Source organism: Vipera ursinii, assembly GCF_947247035.1.
Source record: "Vipera ursinii genome assembly, chromosome: 10".
NCBI lineage: Eukaryota > Metazoa > Chordata > Lepidosauria > Squamata > Viperidae > Vipera > Vipera ursinii.
The window spans coordinates 6,842,765-6,857,077 of NC_139520.1; the positions used below are offsets into that span (position 1 = coordinate 6,842,765).

A 14,313-nucleotide genomic window follows, 5' to 3' on the forward strand; every position below is an offset into this window, starting at 1 on the left:
TCAGCTTTTTCTCTAAAACCGTTCGACTTTTAGTTGGTTTTGAGTCTGCCTCCACGTAGGGACTTTTACACTGAATTTTACACTGGAGAAAGTGGCCGCTTGTTAAGTCTTCTCGTCTTGATCTCAACTGAAGCAGCCCATGAAAAGTGGCTGAATTAACAATAAAATGGCCTTATGGGACACTGGGGCACCTGTGGTGGTTGGCTGCTGGCAGAATTACGACTATTCCTCTGCACAATTTGTTTTTAATATATATATATATATATATATATATATATATATATATATATATATATATATATATATATATATATATATATATAGTTTTTAAACTAAGCTACAGATTGGATGTGGTGGCTCAGTGGGTTAGGACGCTGAGCTTGTCAATCAGAAGATCAGCAGTTTGGCGGATCGAATCCCGAGTGCCGCGTAACAGAGTGAGCGCCTGTTACTCGTCCCAGCTTCTGCCAACCTAGCAGTTCGAAAGCACGTAAAAATGCAAGTAGAAAAATAGGGACCACTACGGTGGGAAGGTAACAGCGTTCCGTGCGCCTTTGGCGTCTAGTCATGCCGGCCACATGACCACGGAGACGTCCTCGGACAAGCGCTGGCTCTTTGGCTTTGAAACGGAGATGAGCACCGGCCCCTAGAGTCGGAAACGACTAGCACGCATTAGCGGGGGAACCTTTACCTTTACCTTTACAGATTGGAGAGGGGAAGTCAGGTGAATGGAAAGCTCAGGAAAAATAATGGGGGGAAAAATTGCATAGGATTCATATATATATATGTATGTTGCTAAGCACATTGGTTTGTGCTTAAATTGTAAGCCGCCCTGAGTCTTCGGAGAAGGGCGGGATATAAATGGGATTAAAATAAAAATAAAATAAATAAAATGTATGTATATGTGTGTGTGTGTGTGTGTATGTACACATGGAGCAAGTTATGTTTGCAATGCAGGGGCTTTTCCTCTCTCTAACAATGCTACATTGCATTAAAGTTTTGTACATTCCTGTTGGCATGATTTGGTGGTACCGAGGCTACAGGGAAGGGGATATATTGCCCCATTCCTGCTCTGGCCAAGAGCCAGTCAACATCTCGGAGAGCAACAGTTTGCAGTCTGGAGAGAGACGTGTTTACAGCAAATTTTTCCAAATTTCCAATTCCTGCTGATTCCAGTTGTCGTTAAAACCGACGGGCTCAAGTCATCCTGCGAGACCGGTCCTAGCAACCGTAAACTGGAGAAGCGGCAGGTGGATCTAAGAAACCTCCTGGGGTAACGGTCCTTGTTTTAAACTTAAACCGGATCCGCAGTTACTGAGTAATAGAAATATTACTCTGTCTCTAAAACATGTTGTCTTGTTGCTTTTATTGGTTGTCAGCCGCCTAGAGATAACTCCCTAGGCAAGGTGGGCAGCGTAGAAGTGAAACAAGTAAATGGAGGCCGATGGAGAAGCAGATGTACCAGCAACGTCTCGTTCTTTCCCATTCTTTCCGTCTGTATTGACTGTACCTTATCTATGCATCTTTCACTGCAGATCATCGAACAGCTAAAATTAGTTCCACTGAGTCAAGAGTACATGGAAGAGCGAGTCACAGCCTTCAGGCATTTCAGCGATGAAGTAAGCAAGGAGCAATTTCTGTCCTTTTGCCTTCTCTGTCTAAATCAGGCATAACATCAGGCTTCTTGGACTGTGGGGAATTATGACCGCTGCTACTGCCTGGTTTTGGTACTTAACAGCCTGGGGGCCCCCTCCCCCTCCCCCCCCAAAAGACTTTGAATCTGAAACACGCCAGACTTCAAATAAGTTTGTTCTGATCATACCAGCAATGTCCCATTGCAATTCCAGACATATCCTAGGCCTGTGGTGGTGAACCTATGGCACGCATGCCACAGGTGGCACGCAGAGCCCTCTCTGTGGGCACGGGCGCCATCGCCCCAGTCCTAGTAGGCCTTCAGCTGGGTTTTATAAAACCTTTTCGCTTTCTGCCACCGTATACAAAAAAAAAGTTCAATCTTCTCGCGGGGAAAAAAAGATCTCGCCAAGTTGGAATTGATTGAACTTTTTAGTCCCACCCAGTCTGCCGTTACCACGGCAGCCACGCCCACCCAATGGGCCACGTCCACCCAATGGACCACGCCTGACCAGCACCCGACGATACATAAGTGGGTTTCGGGTTGCAGTTTGGGCACTCGGTCTCTAAAAGGTTCGCCATCACTGCCCTAGGCCGAAAGTGGTTTGGAATAGGCAATTTAGAGATTTTAAATATCAATAAATGAACAACATCCGCCTCACAACACTTCTGTTAAAATTGGAAGAGCAGTTCCTGAGGAGCATTTTGAACTCAAAAACATTTTGAATTTTGAGTTTGCACTCTGCTGTGCTCAGGGTCATGCAGTTCACCACCGTCATATTGTCTGAAAAATTTGGGACAAGGAAGCTACTTAGGGGTAAAAAGTGCACACTAAAATATTTGGGGAGTCTGTGGGGTCTCCAATCAACCTCTCAAACTGTTAGAAGGCTGCAGAGGCCCTACTGCAGGGGTCTTCAAACTTGGCCCTTTTATGACTTGTGGACTTCAACTCCCAGAATTCTTCAGCCAGGCACCCTGATTTAAGGTATCAAACATCTTGTGCATAACTTGTAAACTTGAAAGCGTCTTTTCTTCAAGTTGATTTTGGAGATGAGTTGTGCACAAGATGTTTGCTACCTTAAATCAGGGGTCTTCAAACTTGGCCCTTTTATGACTTGTGTGGACTTCAACTCCCAGAATTCCTCAGCCAGGCACGCGTCCACAAATCATAAAAGGGCCAGGTTTGAAGACTCCCTGCCCTACTGGTAAGGTGGAGATCTCATTGGAGGACAATTTGTTGGAATTTTTCATCTTTTATTCTCTTTCACTTTTGGGTGGGGGGGTTGGAAGCGAATGAATGCATACTGCTTCTGTTCCCATTCTTAAAGCCCGGTAACAGATTTAAAATTGGCCCAGAAAATTGCAACACTGCGCCTTTGTGAGAACTTGGTTTGTTAAGGGGCGAATGGAAGTAGGAGGCCAGAATTGGCATGATCTCAAGAGTTCAGCAGGCCATACGAAGCCCACAGATTGACCCCCTGTCATAAACTATAACTCCCACATATGAATTCCCCCCCCCCGCCCCCATTCCTGGAGTACCGTATTTTTCGGACCATAAGACGCACTTTTTTTCGCCAAAAGTGTGGGGGGAAAACGAGGGTGCGTCTTATGGTCCAAAGGTGATCCATATGGCCAGCCCCAACCTCTGCAAGTGGAGCACGAATCGGCACGTGCTGAGAAACTCCGATCTCATGCTCCTGCACTCTCCCTCGCTCGGTTTCAGCTTCCCTTGCTACAAGAGAAAGCAGGCTGAAACAGAGTGAGGGAGATTGCCAGGAATGCGAATCGGCTGATCTCGCGCTGCTGCAATCTGCCTCGTTTCAGCCTGCTTTCTCTTGTAGCAAGGGAAGCTGAAACCGAGCGAGGGAGTTTGCCCGAGTGCGAGATCGGCCGATTCGCATTTCTGGCAATCTCCCTCGCTCCATTTCAGCTTGCTTTCTGCAAGAGAAAGCCGGGCTGCAGGGCCGCCTCCGCGGGTACTGCTCTAATGCAGAGAGGGTAGGACAAAGAGGGAGGGAAGGAAGGAAGGAAGGAAGGAAGGAAGGAAGGAAGGAAGGAAGGAAGGGACAATGGGAGAGGGAGGGAGAGAGAGAGGGAGAGAGAGAGAAGGAGAAAGAATTTTTTTTTCTTGTTTTCCTGCTCTAAAAACTGGGTGCGTCTTATGGTCCGGTGCGTCTTATGGTCTGAAAAATACGGTAGTTGCCACCAACGAAAACCTGGAGAACAATCTGAGGTCCACTCAGTAATCTCTAGGATCAACCAGTATGGCCTTCAGCTCTCCTTTTTTTTTTTCTTCCTTCATTCTACTTGTCTTTTCTTCCCCTCTTACTTTTCTTAGATCAGGCACAGTTTGTCAGAAGTTCTGCTGGCCACAATGAATATCTTGTTTACCCAGTATAAGAGGTTGAAGTGTGCCAGCCCAGCCACGCCTGCTAGGCCCACCCGGGTCATTGAGGACCGAGATTCGGTAAGTTTTTTTTTTCCTCCTCCTTAGCAGACAAGGAGCTGAGCGGTGACCGGCTTGTGTTCACAGTAGTGACCATAAAGGTCTACTTTTCACTGCTGTACGAAGCTGACTTTTGAAATTAAGCAATTAGAGAAACTTCTGCCAAAGAGATCGAGGCCAAGAAAAAATTGCCCAAGGCTGTCCGAAAAAATAAAATCCGGGGAGACATTTGGAGCTCTGTGGATAGATTTTTGTCAATGGGAGAGGTGTGCTTTGAATATTTCTTGTCGCGTGCATTTTAATGCATGCATGTACATGCAGACCACACGGGGACTATTCCAAAGGTGCTTTTTCCAAAGGCAGCTGGATTTTCTGACTAAAGAAGCTTCTTGAATGAGAAGTGAAAGATCTTCAGGGGGAAAAAAGGAAGAAGTCCAGTTGCCTCTTGAAAATGTACCTTTGGGGCAATCCTGTCCTGAATGACTGAGAACCTTCATAGACAGACAGGAAACAGGCCTAAGTCCTCCCTTTATATTCAGTATTTGTGTGTGTGTGTGTGTGTGTGTGTGTGTGTGTAAATTTTTTTGGATTGCTAACAAAAAATTAAAGGGAGACTGATATGCATTTCAAACTTATTTGTTCTCATCAGTCAGCCATACCCTTCTGAGATTCGAACCTGGGCCGATTGCACCTTAGGCAATTGTTCTAACCTTTAGGCCACTGGCTCTTTCTCGCTTTGTTAGCTGAGAAGCAAGGGAGATATGTGTTAAGTGTTTGTTAAGTATTTAGAATACCTTGCTAGGCCCCAAACATGGGACAAATCTTATTTCCTGTTTTAGCCTAACCCAAGGCCATCCACAGGCAGTAGTCAAAGCAGTGACAGCTCATATTGCCTAAGGTGCAATCGGCCCAGGTTCGAATTTCAGAAAGGTATGGCTGACTGATGAGAACAAATAAGTTTGAAATGCATATCAGTCTCCCTTTAATTCTTGGTTAGCAATCCAAAAAATTTACACAAATATGAGCTGTCACTGCTGTGACTACTGCCTGTGGATGGCCTTGGGTTAGGTTGAAACAGGAAATAAGATTATATATATATATTATATATATATATATAAAACCCGGGCCACCTTCCCTTGAATGCAGTTGAGATGTTTCAGGTCACCAGGAAACATGTGCCTAAAGGAATCTCCTTACTGTGAAAAGTATTTTAGCTTCACTGTGGTTAAAATTAAGGCAAGGGAAAGGTTGGAGACACAGGGAGAACGTTTGTTCTTCATTTTGTAGGACAGGTTCTTAACCAACACCTGAAAGGAAGGAGAAAGGGACAGAGAAGGCGGAAGGGAATTAAAGAAACTCAGCACTGATTTCATCCAGACACTTCTGCCATCTGGGCTTGAATCTGAATCGCAAGATCTTAGATTGGAAAGATGTAAAGAGACCAGGATGGGGCCAGCAGTTTCAGCATCGCTGTAGGACAGTGATGGTGAATCTTTTAGAGACTGAGCACCCAAACTGCAACCCAAAACCCACTTATGTATCGTCGGGTGCCAGGTGGGCATGGCCCATTGGTTGGGTGTGGCCAGTTGGGTCAGTATATGGGCAATTGGGTGGGCATGGCGCATTGGGTGGGTGTGGCTGCGGTGGTAACGGCAGACTGGGTGGGACTAAAAAGTTCAATAAATTCCAACTTTGCGAGATCTTTTTTTTCCCTGCGAGACGTTGAAATTGATTGATTGAACCTTTTTTTTTTTTGCACACGGCAGAGGCCTAAATCGAAAAGGTTTTATAAAACCCAGCTGAAGGCCTAGGACTGGGGCAATGGTGCACGTGCCCACAGAGAGGGCTCTGCGTGCCACCTGTAGCATGCGTGCCATAGGTTCACCACCACGGCTGTAGGGGATGCCATTCTGTGGACTATCGGGGAACTTTACTGGAACTGGGGGACATAAGCTGAAGGACACAAGCCAAACCAGTCTGAGCACTTGCCATTGGTGTAAGTTAGGAGTGATCTTATAACCTTAGATGAAACAATCTACTAGAGTTTGAATTCATCATTTAGTGTTCCTGATGAAAGCACTCGTGTTCTGGCAGGTTTGTTTGAATGTGTTTTGCAGATGAACATCTCAGCAAAGATAGGGAGAAAGCATCCTATTTTTCTAGCGTGCTTTTAGCAAAAGGGAGGGATGAATAAAACTTAGTGGGGAAAAATATTTTCTAGAGACAGAAAGGCATAAACGTAAGCGCATGTCCCGGTAGCACTAAATAGCCACAAGGGAACACGGTTCGAAAAAATCCATTGTCATGTGAGCCCTGTTGGATGTTAAAATACAGACGAGTCAGGTGAATGTCCGGTTAAACTGGTTTATTGGTACTCATGCCTATGCACAGGAATATTCTCAACTAACAGTTAACACCTGCTTGGGGTCAATGGAATTCGAGGGCGGTTGGGCTTAAATCACTCGTGGCTATGTAGGGATTCTAGGCTGATTCCTCGTTTGACTCCTCCCCCAGGTTCTGCCACTCTTTCTCCCACAAGATGAGATTTTTGTGCTTTTCTAATGAGCCTATCCCAAGCTGTCTTTCTCTCTCCAGACCTGGCTAATTTTTCTTCTTCTTTTGATACCCCTTTAGCAACTCCGATCTCAAGCTCGGGCACTCATCACGTTCGCCGGGATGATCCCCTACAGAACGTCAGGGGACACCAACGCTCGGCTAGTGCAGATGGAGGTTCTCATGAACTAGCTAGGCAGGGAAGCCAGCTGGCAGTGGGTTCTTTTGTGTTGCACACTGAAAGGGTGATGGTGACGGGCCTCCATTTTCATTTTCATTCTTCTTTTTTTTTGTATGCGTTTCCGTCAACCCCAATAAATTTCTTTGGATTTATCTATTTGTTTTATTGATACTTTTATTTTACTTTCCACAGTTTTCTTACGTTCTCTCATTTATTTGTGTTGCTTTCCAAACTCTTCTTTTGGAGGGGAAACGAGAAAGATCCTTTAAGTTACGACCACAGGAGAAGCAGGTACTATGTCCTTGTTTTATTCCCCGGAAGATTAATAGCCCCCTGTGACCGTTTTGCACTACCACCACCACCCCCAGGTCATTGAGAGTTGACTCTTGGTTGTCAAATTCAACCCAGTGTAGTGCTACATAATAGCTGGGTTGTCCCAACTCTCTGGACTACATGGAAATGGGTAATTTATGGATTAATGTGTGGTTTGGAATTCAGCTATTGCCTTAGCATATTGGGCGCAACCAGTCTCTTAAAATTTTTGGTCATTTATCTTTCCTCTGGATGGCTCAAAAGTTCTAGGGTACCTGGATAAGACTGGCATTATGAAGAAGACAGAATTTTCAACCTGTTTGGGGGAAGTATAATTTCCCCCACTGTTTACTTCCTTAAAAAAACACATGAAGGGAAATTATACTAGATTTATTCATGGTTGGTTGGTTGAATTTCAGTATGATTCTGGGGGGGAGGGAAGGGAGAATTTATTTATTTAGAAAATTTATATAGCCGCCTACTCACTCACAGCGACTCTAGGTGCCTTACAAACAATAGAAACACGGTATATTAAAAAAACAATAAAAATGCAAATAAAAAAAATTACTCCCCCCCCCCACTCCTCCAGCAACAACGCACCGTCAAATAAGCCGTTTGGTGAGCTCCATCCCACTCTGGATTGTGGGATGTTGATTGTGAGTTGTGGCATATTAATATGACTGAAAACAAAAATTGGTTTTTTTGAGTATCTGGCAATTTAAATATTGAGAGTTTGAGTATTTTATTTCTATTGGATTTTATTAATAGCTGGTTAAAAGTAAGCCATCTGTGCAAATGAAATGAACTTGTTGGTTGCTGGCTTTAGGATCTGATAGGTACCAGTTTATCTGTTCCTTTCTGCTGTTTCCCCAAGAATCATATGTGGGGGGTTCTCTAGTCTAGGGGTACTCAATCCCCGGTGTATGGGCCGGTTCCAGTCCACGGTCCGTTGGGAACTGGACCGCAGAAGCGATGGGCGAGCACATAAAGCTGCATATGCGAATGTCGGGATGAGGTTGCATGCGTGAAACCATACCCGACCCCCACACACTGCCGCTGCTACTCCACGGAGCTGGAAGGGTTGGGGACCGCTGCTCTAGTCCAACCCCATGAGTAGCTGTGTCTTGTCCAAGACCCAAGAGAGAAATCGAGCTTTGCGTAGGGAGCTTGTGCAGCTGATAAATGAAACCACCCCAGGGAAATGCTTGATTGGGGTGAGGGTGGATTTTCTTTTTAATGTGATTTATCCTGAAACAACCTCAAGAAGCACTTCTTCAAAGCGGCGGAGAAGGTCCAGGCTGACATTCTGGTATTGTTGCTGCAGCTGGTGTTGTGAATCAGGCCGACAAAAAGTGCGTCTTACTATCCGGCTATTTCACTACACCAGGGTTGCATCATACCACTTGCACAACCCGATACCGAGATGTGGCTGATTCGCTCCGAAGTCACCTCTGAGTCCTCTGGAAGTGGAACGGATTTTCCTTCCCTCCTCTTCTGAATCTGAAGACGTCGACTGCTTTAGATCGGTCCAGATTTTGCAGAACGGATGGACAACAATCCAACGTCAAGAAAGCTCCATTGCTTCGCCCTTCATTCAGAAGAATACCTCCCAAACCAGAGGATCTCTAACTCCGAATAAATTCCACAGAAATGATTGTTTTCTACGTCACAGATAATTGGGGTGGGGAACTGGTGAAAAAGAAATGGAGGGGTTCCGTTGATTGCTTGTGTGTTTATTAAATTTATTTGTCGCCCATCTCTGGGCAGCTTACAGCATTAAAATATTAAAATCCTAAACAAGTAAATATCTCTAAAACAATAAAAATGAGAATCCCAATCCAGATAAAATTATGTTAAAGGATTGTTGAAGATCTGATCTTCAAAATGCATGATTGGTTTATGGAATATGATAGTGGAGTTTGGACAAAAAGCTTACGCATTTTTTCCCTTAAAAACTCAACAATTTTTTGTGGTAGGCCATGTTGTTTTGAAGTATATGACGATGGCTTGGTAACTAGCATGGAAAATGGAAATGGGATATGTGATGTTTTTATAATTGCAAATACATGCATAAAAAATAAAGCTACAAAACTAGAAGGATATTCCTATTCTGCCATGTATGTGTGATCTAAAAAAACATTCTGTGTTTGAATAAGTATTTTAACTGAAAATGTTTAACTAAAGTTGCACCCCTAAAGCAGAGGTTTTCTTCACAATGTTTGCCTAACGTCAGCCCCTTGGAAGGTGAAGCAACATTTTCTTTACACAAACAATTGGTCAATGACAATTTTTGCTTGTTAAGTTCCTCAAACTCAATTCCCTCCATTCCTCTTCTGCTCCTGCTATTCCAGGGTGGCAGAACTCTTAACCTGATTATTGTTTAGGCATACGTTTTTTTTGAGGTAGTGCAGCTTCAGGGGGGGATCTGCACTGAAGTGTAGATCATGAGTGCTGCATCGGTTCCGCTACGTGTTCCGGCAAAGTTTCAGCACTTCCACGGCCCAGAAGTTGGCATTGCCTTGTTCTGTTTATAATCTGTGGATCTGAATTCTCTAAGGTGATTGGAGACTTCTAGGTAAGGGGCTGCTGAACGGTGGCTGGGTGTGTTCTGTTCTGTTTGGTCGGCCTTCATCATCTGAAATTATTTCTAGTTCTATTGATGTGGTGGAATGTAGTCTGGATTCCCAGGAGGGAGGGGCTGCATTCCAGAGGACCAAGAGATAGCAAGGTTTAGATCAGGGATAGGCAACCTTGGCTCTTTTATGACTTGTGGACTTCAACTCCCAGAATTCCTGAGCCAGCCACGCTGAGGGGAAAGGGAGAGGTTTCCAAGCTGAGCCATGCTGGCTCAGGAATTCTGGGAGTTGAAGTCCAAGAGTCATGAAGGGGCCAAAGTTGCCTACCCCTGGTTTGGATAGTTTGGTTGGGAGAAAGAGGGTTAAGATAGCTCCTCCCTTGAAGTTTTCAGACTATATCCTTAATGATGCTTTTACTTTGGCAATATTTCTGTCTGTAAGATGAGGGATAATAAAGACAATTCTTTATTAGTAACCATGTGTCTTTCTTGGTTTTTGGAGCCTGACAATTATTCTGTTGGCACGTTTGTTTTTTTTATTTGAGTGCCAGATTACAGGAATTCTTCTGCTTCTTGCTTGATCAGTTATTTTTGTATGATCTCAGTCAAATGTAGGGTTCGTGTTGAGGGCATGGGCGGCCATTAGATATTTTTGGTTTTTGTTGAGTTCCTTGGTTTGTTAGTTTGTTGTGGTTTTTTGTAGTAATTGGCGAATAATACAGAGTGAGCAAACTGCGGATTACATTCAGCCTTTGGTTGCCAAACCAAATCAACTCACACACGTGCCACAATTCTCAGAATTTCATTTTGAACACTTTTCTCCCCTCTTTCATACTTCCCTGCAACTCTTCAACTGCCTGCAAGAAGGGAGCTTGGAACAGGATAGTGGTACAGGATCCAGATGGGCAAAGTAGCTCCCCTTGAAGGTGGTTTGAGTTGGGACTCATCCGGAAAGCACGGGAAGGAGAACCGGGAATGGGGTGGGAGGTACAAGGAACTAAGCGCTACAGAAGAGAGAGGAAGGCGATTGATTACATGCCATCAAGTAATCATCAATTCTTAGCAGCCACATAGGTAGATTGTCTTTATTTATTTTTTATTTTATTTTAATTCCATTTATATCCCGCCCTTCTCCGAAGACTCAGGGCGGCTTACAAACTTAGCAGTAGCCTTCATTCTATGTATATGCCTGCTTATTAGGGCTTTCACACACACCCCAAGCGGCATTATTACAACGTCAGCTTATTGCCCCCAACAATCTGGGTCCTCATTTTACCTACCTTGGAAGGATGGAAGGCTGAGTCAACCTGGAGCCTGGTGGGACTCGAACCTGCACTAATTGCAGGCAGCTGGTGTTACTTAAGGAGGCATTAGCCCACTGCTCCACCAAGGCTCTTTATGATGATCTGTCTCTAACCTGGTCCTTCAGATCTTCCAATGGTGCCTTCAAGACCTCTGTAACAGTTCATCCACCTTTCCCAGCATTAGAGCCTTCTCTAAAAAGTTGGGTCTTTGCATAGTATGCCCAAAGTAGGATAATTTGATTCTGGCCATTTGAGTCTTGAGTGAAAATTTTGCACTAATTCTGTCCCAAAGGTACTTTTTCAAAAAGTAACAGCTTTCCCCCCCCCCCCCACTTGTTTTCTCATCCAGCTTGGATGAGAAGCGAAATGTCTTCAAGGAAAAACAAAGTCCAGTTGCCTTTTAAGAGAATCCCTCTGGGACAACCGTGATCGGATGACTGAAAATCTCTATAGACATCTGGGCTAATTCGTTTAATGATCCATTGGCTTTTTTTTTTTTTTGGCTGCCAACAATATGCTCTGGAGAGAGAAAAAAACTGGCTATAATTCGCACATCTGGAATAGCTTTAATCAACTGGACAACCTCCAGAATGGTTAGAATTTGAAGTTCTTAATTTTTAGAGGAAGATCAAGGGTTTTTTGTCCCGTTCCCCCCCCCCCCCCCCGATTTGAAGAGGAGAAGAGAACTGCGCCCTCAGTAGCAGTATTTGGAGCCAAAGATTCCAAACAAAAACCCAAACTCACTACAATGCAGTGGCTAAAAATAAATCTTAAATTACTGTGTGCTCACCCAGTCACCTTTTACAGTCCAGCAGAAAACTGGCTAGGTTTTGCATTAGCCGGTGAAAATGCTCTTTCCAGCTCGTTATCTGTCTAAGCTTGAATGTTGCTAAGTGACTTGGCAAATCACCAGCTACCCGGCAGCAATCAGCCCAATGCAGCATTTTGAATATCGGAAGTAGTTATTCTAGCAGGTTTTTCAGCTGTGAGCCAATATTTGTACGATGACATTTATAGCCATCCCTCCAGGGTCAATGGGACTCTCCATGTTATCCTCCCCACAATTTTGTGAGATTGCTTAGGACAGGGGTCCCCAACCCCTGGTCTGTGGACCAGTACCGGGCCATGGCTTGCCAGCAACCGGTCCACGCAAACAAGCAAAGCCCCATCTGTGAGATACAGGCAGTACACGAAACCACGTGCCCTCCGGTCTGCGGAAAAACCTCCCTCCACGGAACCCGTCCCACTCCCTGGTGCCCAAAAGGTTGGGGACCTCTGGCTTAGGATGAGTGGACTTGCCCAAAGTCATCCAAGGAGCTAAAGATACAGAGTGTGAGTCAAACCTGGATCTTATGAGGTACATTAAGCCAAAATTAAGTCTTTTTAAGTTTTCCACTGCTGCTGGAGTGGCCAGAAAGGATAAAATAAAATATGAGATCATAAGAGAAAGTATTGGAATAGAACCAATCTTTAAACTACAGTATATACAAAGACAGAGAGTTAAGTGGTTTGCTGACCTGAAGAGAATGTTTTTGAGTTTCTGTGCCACATACAAAAAAAGGCCAAAAGACACAAGGCAGATCCAGAAAAAGATGCAACATCCAAATCACAATACAACATATGCAAAATACACATTACCATCCTAAAACACCCCCCTCCACCAAAAAAGGTGGAGTTTCATTTGTACATCAGAGTCGCCCACTCTGACTTCTTTTAACCTACCCTGTGGACACTCCTGATCGTAATCATGGTATAGGCCAGAGAACCCCAACCTTTTGGGCACCAGGGACCGGTTCTGTGGAGAGAGGTTTTTCCACGGACCGGAGAGTGTGTGATTTTGTGTGCTGCCTGCATCTCACAGATGGGGCTTTGCTTGTTTGTGCGGACCGGTTGCTGGCAAGCCATGGCCCGCTACTGCTCCATGGACCGGGGATTGGGGATCCCTGGTATAGGCTACCTTTGAATATTTTAACTGGGGTTCTGTGGCATTTGGGTTTCAAAAGCAAAGGGTCTTCAAAGGGAGAGGCGGTCGGGAAGGTGTTGGATAACTCCTTCAAGTTGCTGTGCCGCCATTTTGCTGGGTCTCCAACCTCCAATCTCTTCTTGCAAAAATTCCTTGCAGGCTTTCTGTTCCCACTTTGACTTTCTTACGTTAGAAGATAGTCAAATTTAATAAACCTTTAAAAGCCTTTCCATGGTTTTCTTTTTCCTAAATCGAAAGGGTTTAAGAAAGAGACAGATCAATTGTCAGCCCCCAGATACTCTAACTGATTTTCAAGAATCTCTTAGCATCCCTAAACTTTGAATATTTCTGTGTCAGCAGCTACAGCTCAGTGCTTTTCTGGGACAAAGGTTGGGAGGACCAAAGCATACTCTTGACTTTCTAACAGGTTTTCTTTCCATCTCAGCTTTTTTCCTGAGTGGCAAGAACTCTAAATGTGCCCACCCCCCATCAGCCAGAGAAAGACAAATGGCCATGTGTTTGTGGTCTGGCAAAACTGATTTGATTTTAGCTTAATTTGATTTCAGTTCATGCTGAAAGTCTGATCTTGCCTCTCTTTTTTTCCTACCTCCAAAGATAGACCATTCCACCATTAGACAAATCCTGCCATTGGGAGGAATTTCCTCATGTAGAAAGAAGAAAAACCTCATGTCCATTATTTCTGATTTTGGTTGCTATAGTTACAGAAAAAGAGTTCCTGAGCTTTTCCCTACAGCCCTCATTTATGTACGGGCATCCCGCCTTTATTCTTAGAAATTACTCAAGGCACGTGAACATATTCAACACATCTTCCTCCTAGTTTCGCCCAGGACACAAGCCTGTGAGGTAGGTTGGGCTGATAGGGACTGGCCCGAAGAAACTCAGCTGGCTTTCATTGCTAAGCCCAGACTAGAACCAGACTAGAACTCACTGTCTCCTGGTGATTGACCCAAAGTCATCCAACCGGCTTTCCTGGCTAAGATGGGACTAGAACTCACTGTCTCCTGGTGATTGACCCAAAGTCACCCAGCCGGCCTTCATGGCTAAGGTGGGACTAGAACTCACTGCCTCCTACTGATTGACCCAAAGTCACCCAACTGGCTTTCGTGGCTAAGGTGGGACTAGAACTCACTGCCTCCTGGTGATTGACCCAAAGTCAACCAGCTGGCTTTCGTGGCTAAGGTGGGACTAGAACTCACTGCCTCCTGGTGATTGACCCAAAGTCACCCAGCTGGCCTTCATGGCTAAGGTGGGACTAGAAGTCACAGTCACCCTCTTTTCAGACTGGTGCCTTAACCACGACTAGACCAAACTGCCTCTCATGTCTTC

General features: G+C 44.7%; 1 protein-coding gene across 1 annotated transcript in view; it reads left to right on the forward strand.

Moving 5' to 3' along the window:
• NUP93 (nucleoporin 93) overlaps window positions 1-6,964 on the forward strand; it is a 115,177-nt gene extending 108,213 nt beyond the window's left edge. The window contains exons 17-19 of the mRNA XM_083370250.1: window positions 1,536-1,619; window positions 3,971-4,099; window positions 6,713-6,964. Coding sequence (XP_083226376.1) covers window positions 1,536-1,619; window positions 3,971-4,099; window positions 6,713-6,823 — 324 coding nt within the window. The 3' untranslated portion in view covers window positions 6,824-6,964. The remainder of the gene's footprint in view (window positions 1-1,535; window positions 1,620-3,970; window positions 4,100-6,712) is intronic.
• The last annotated feature ends 7,349 nt before the right edge of the window (window positions 6,965-14,313 follow it).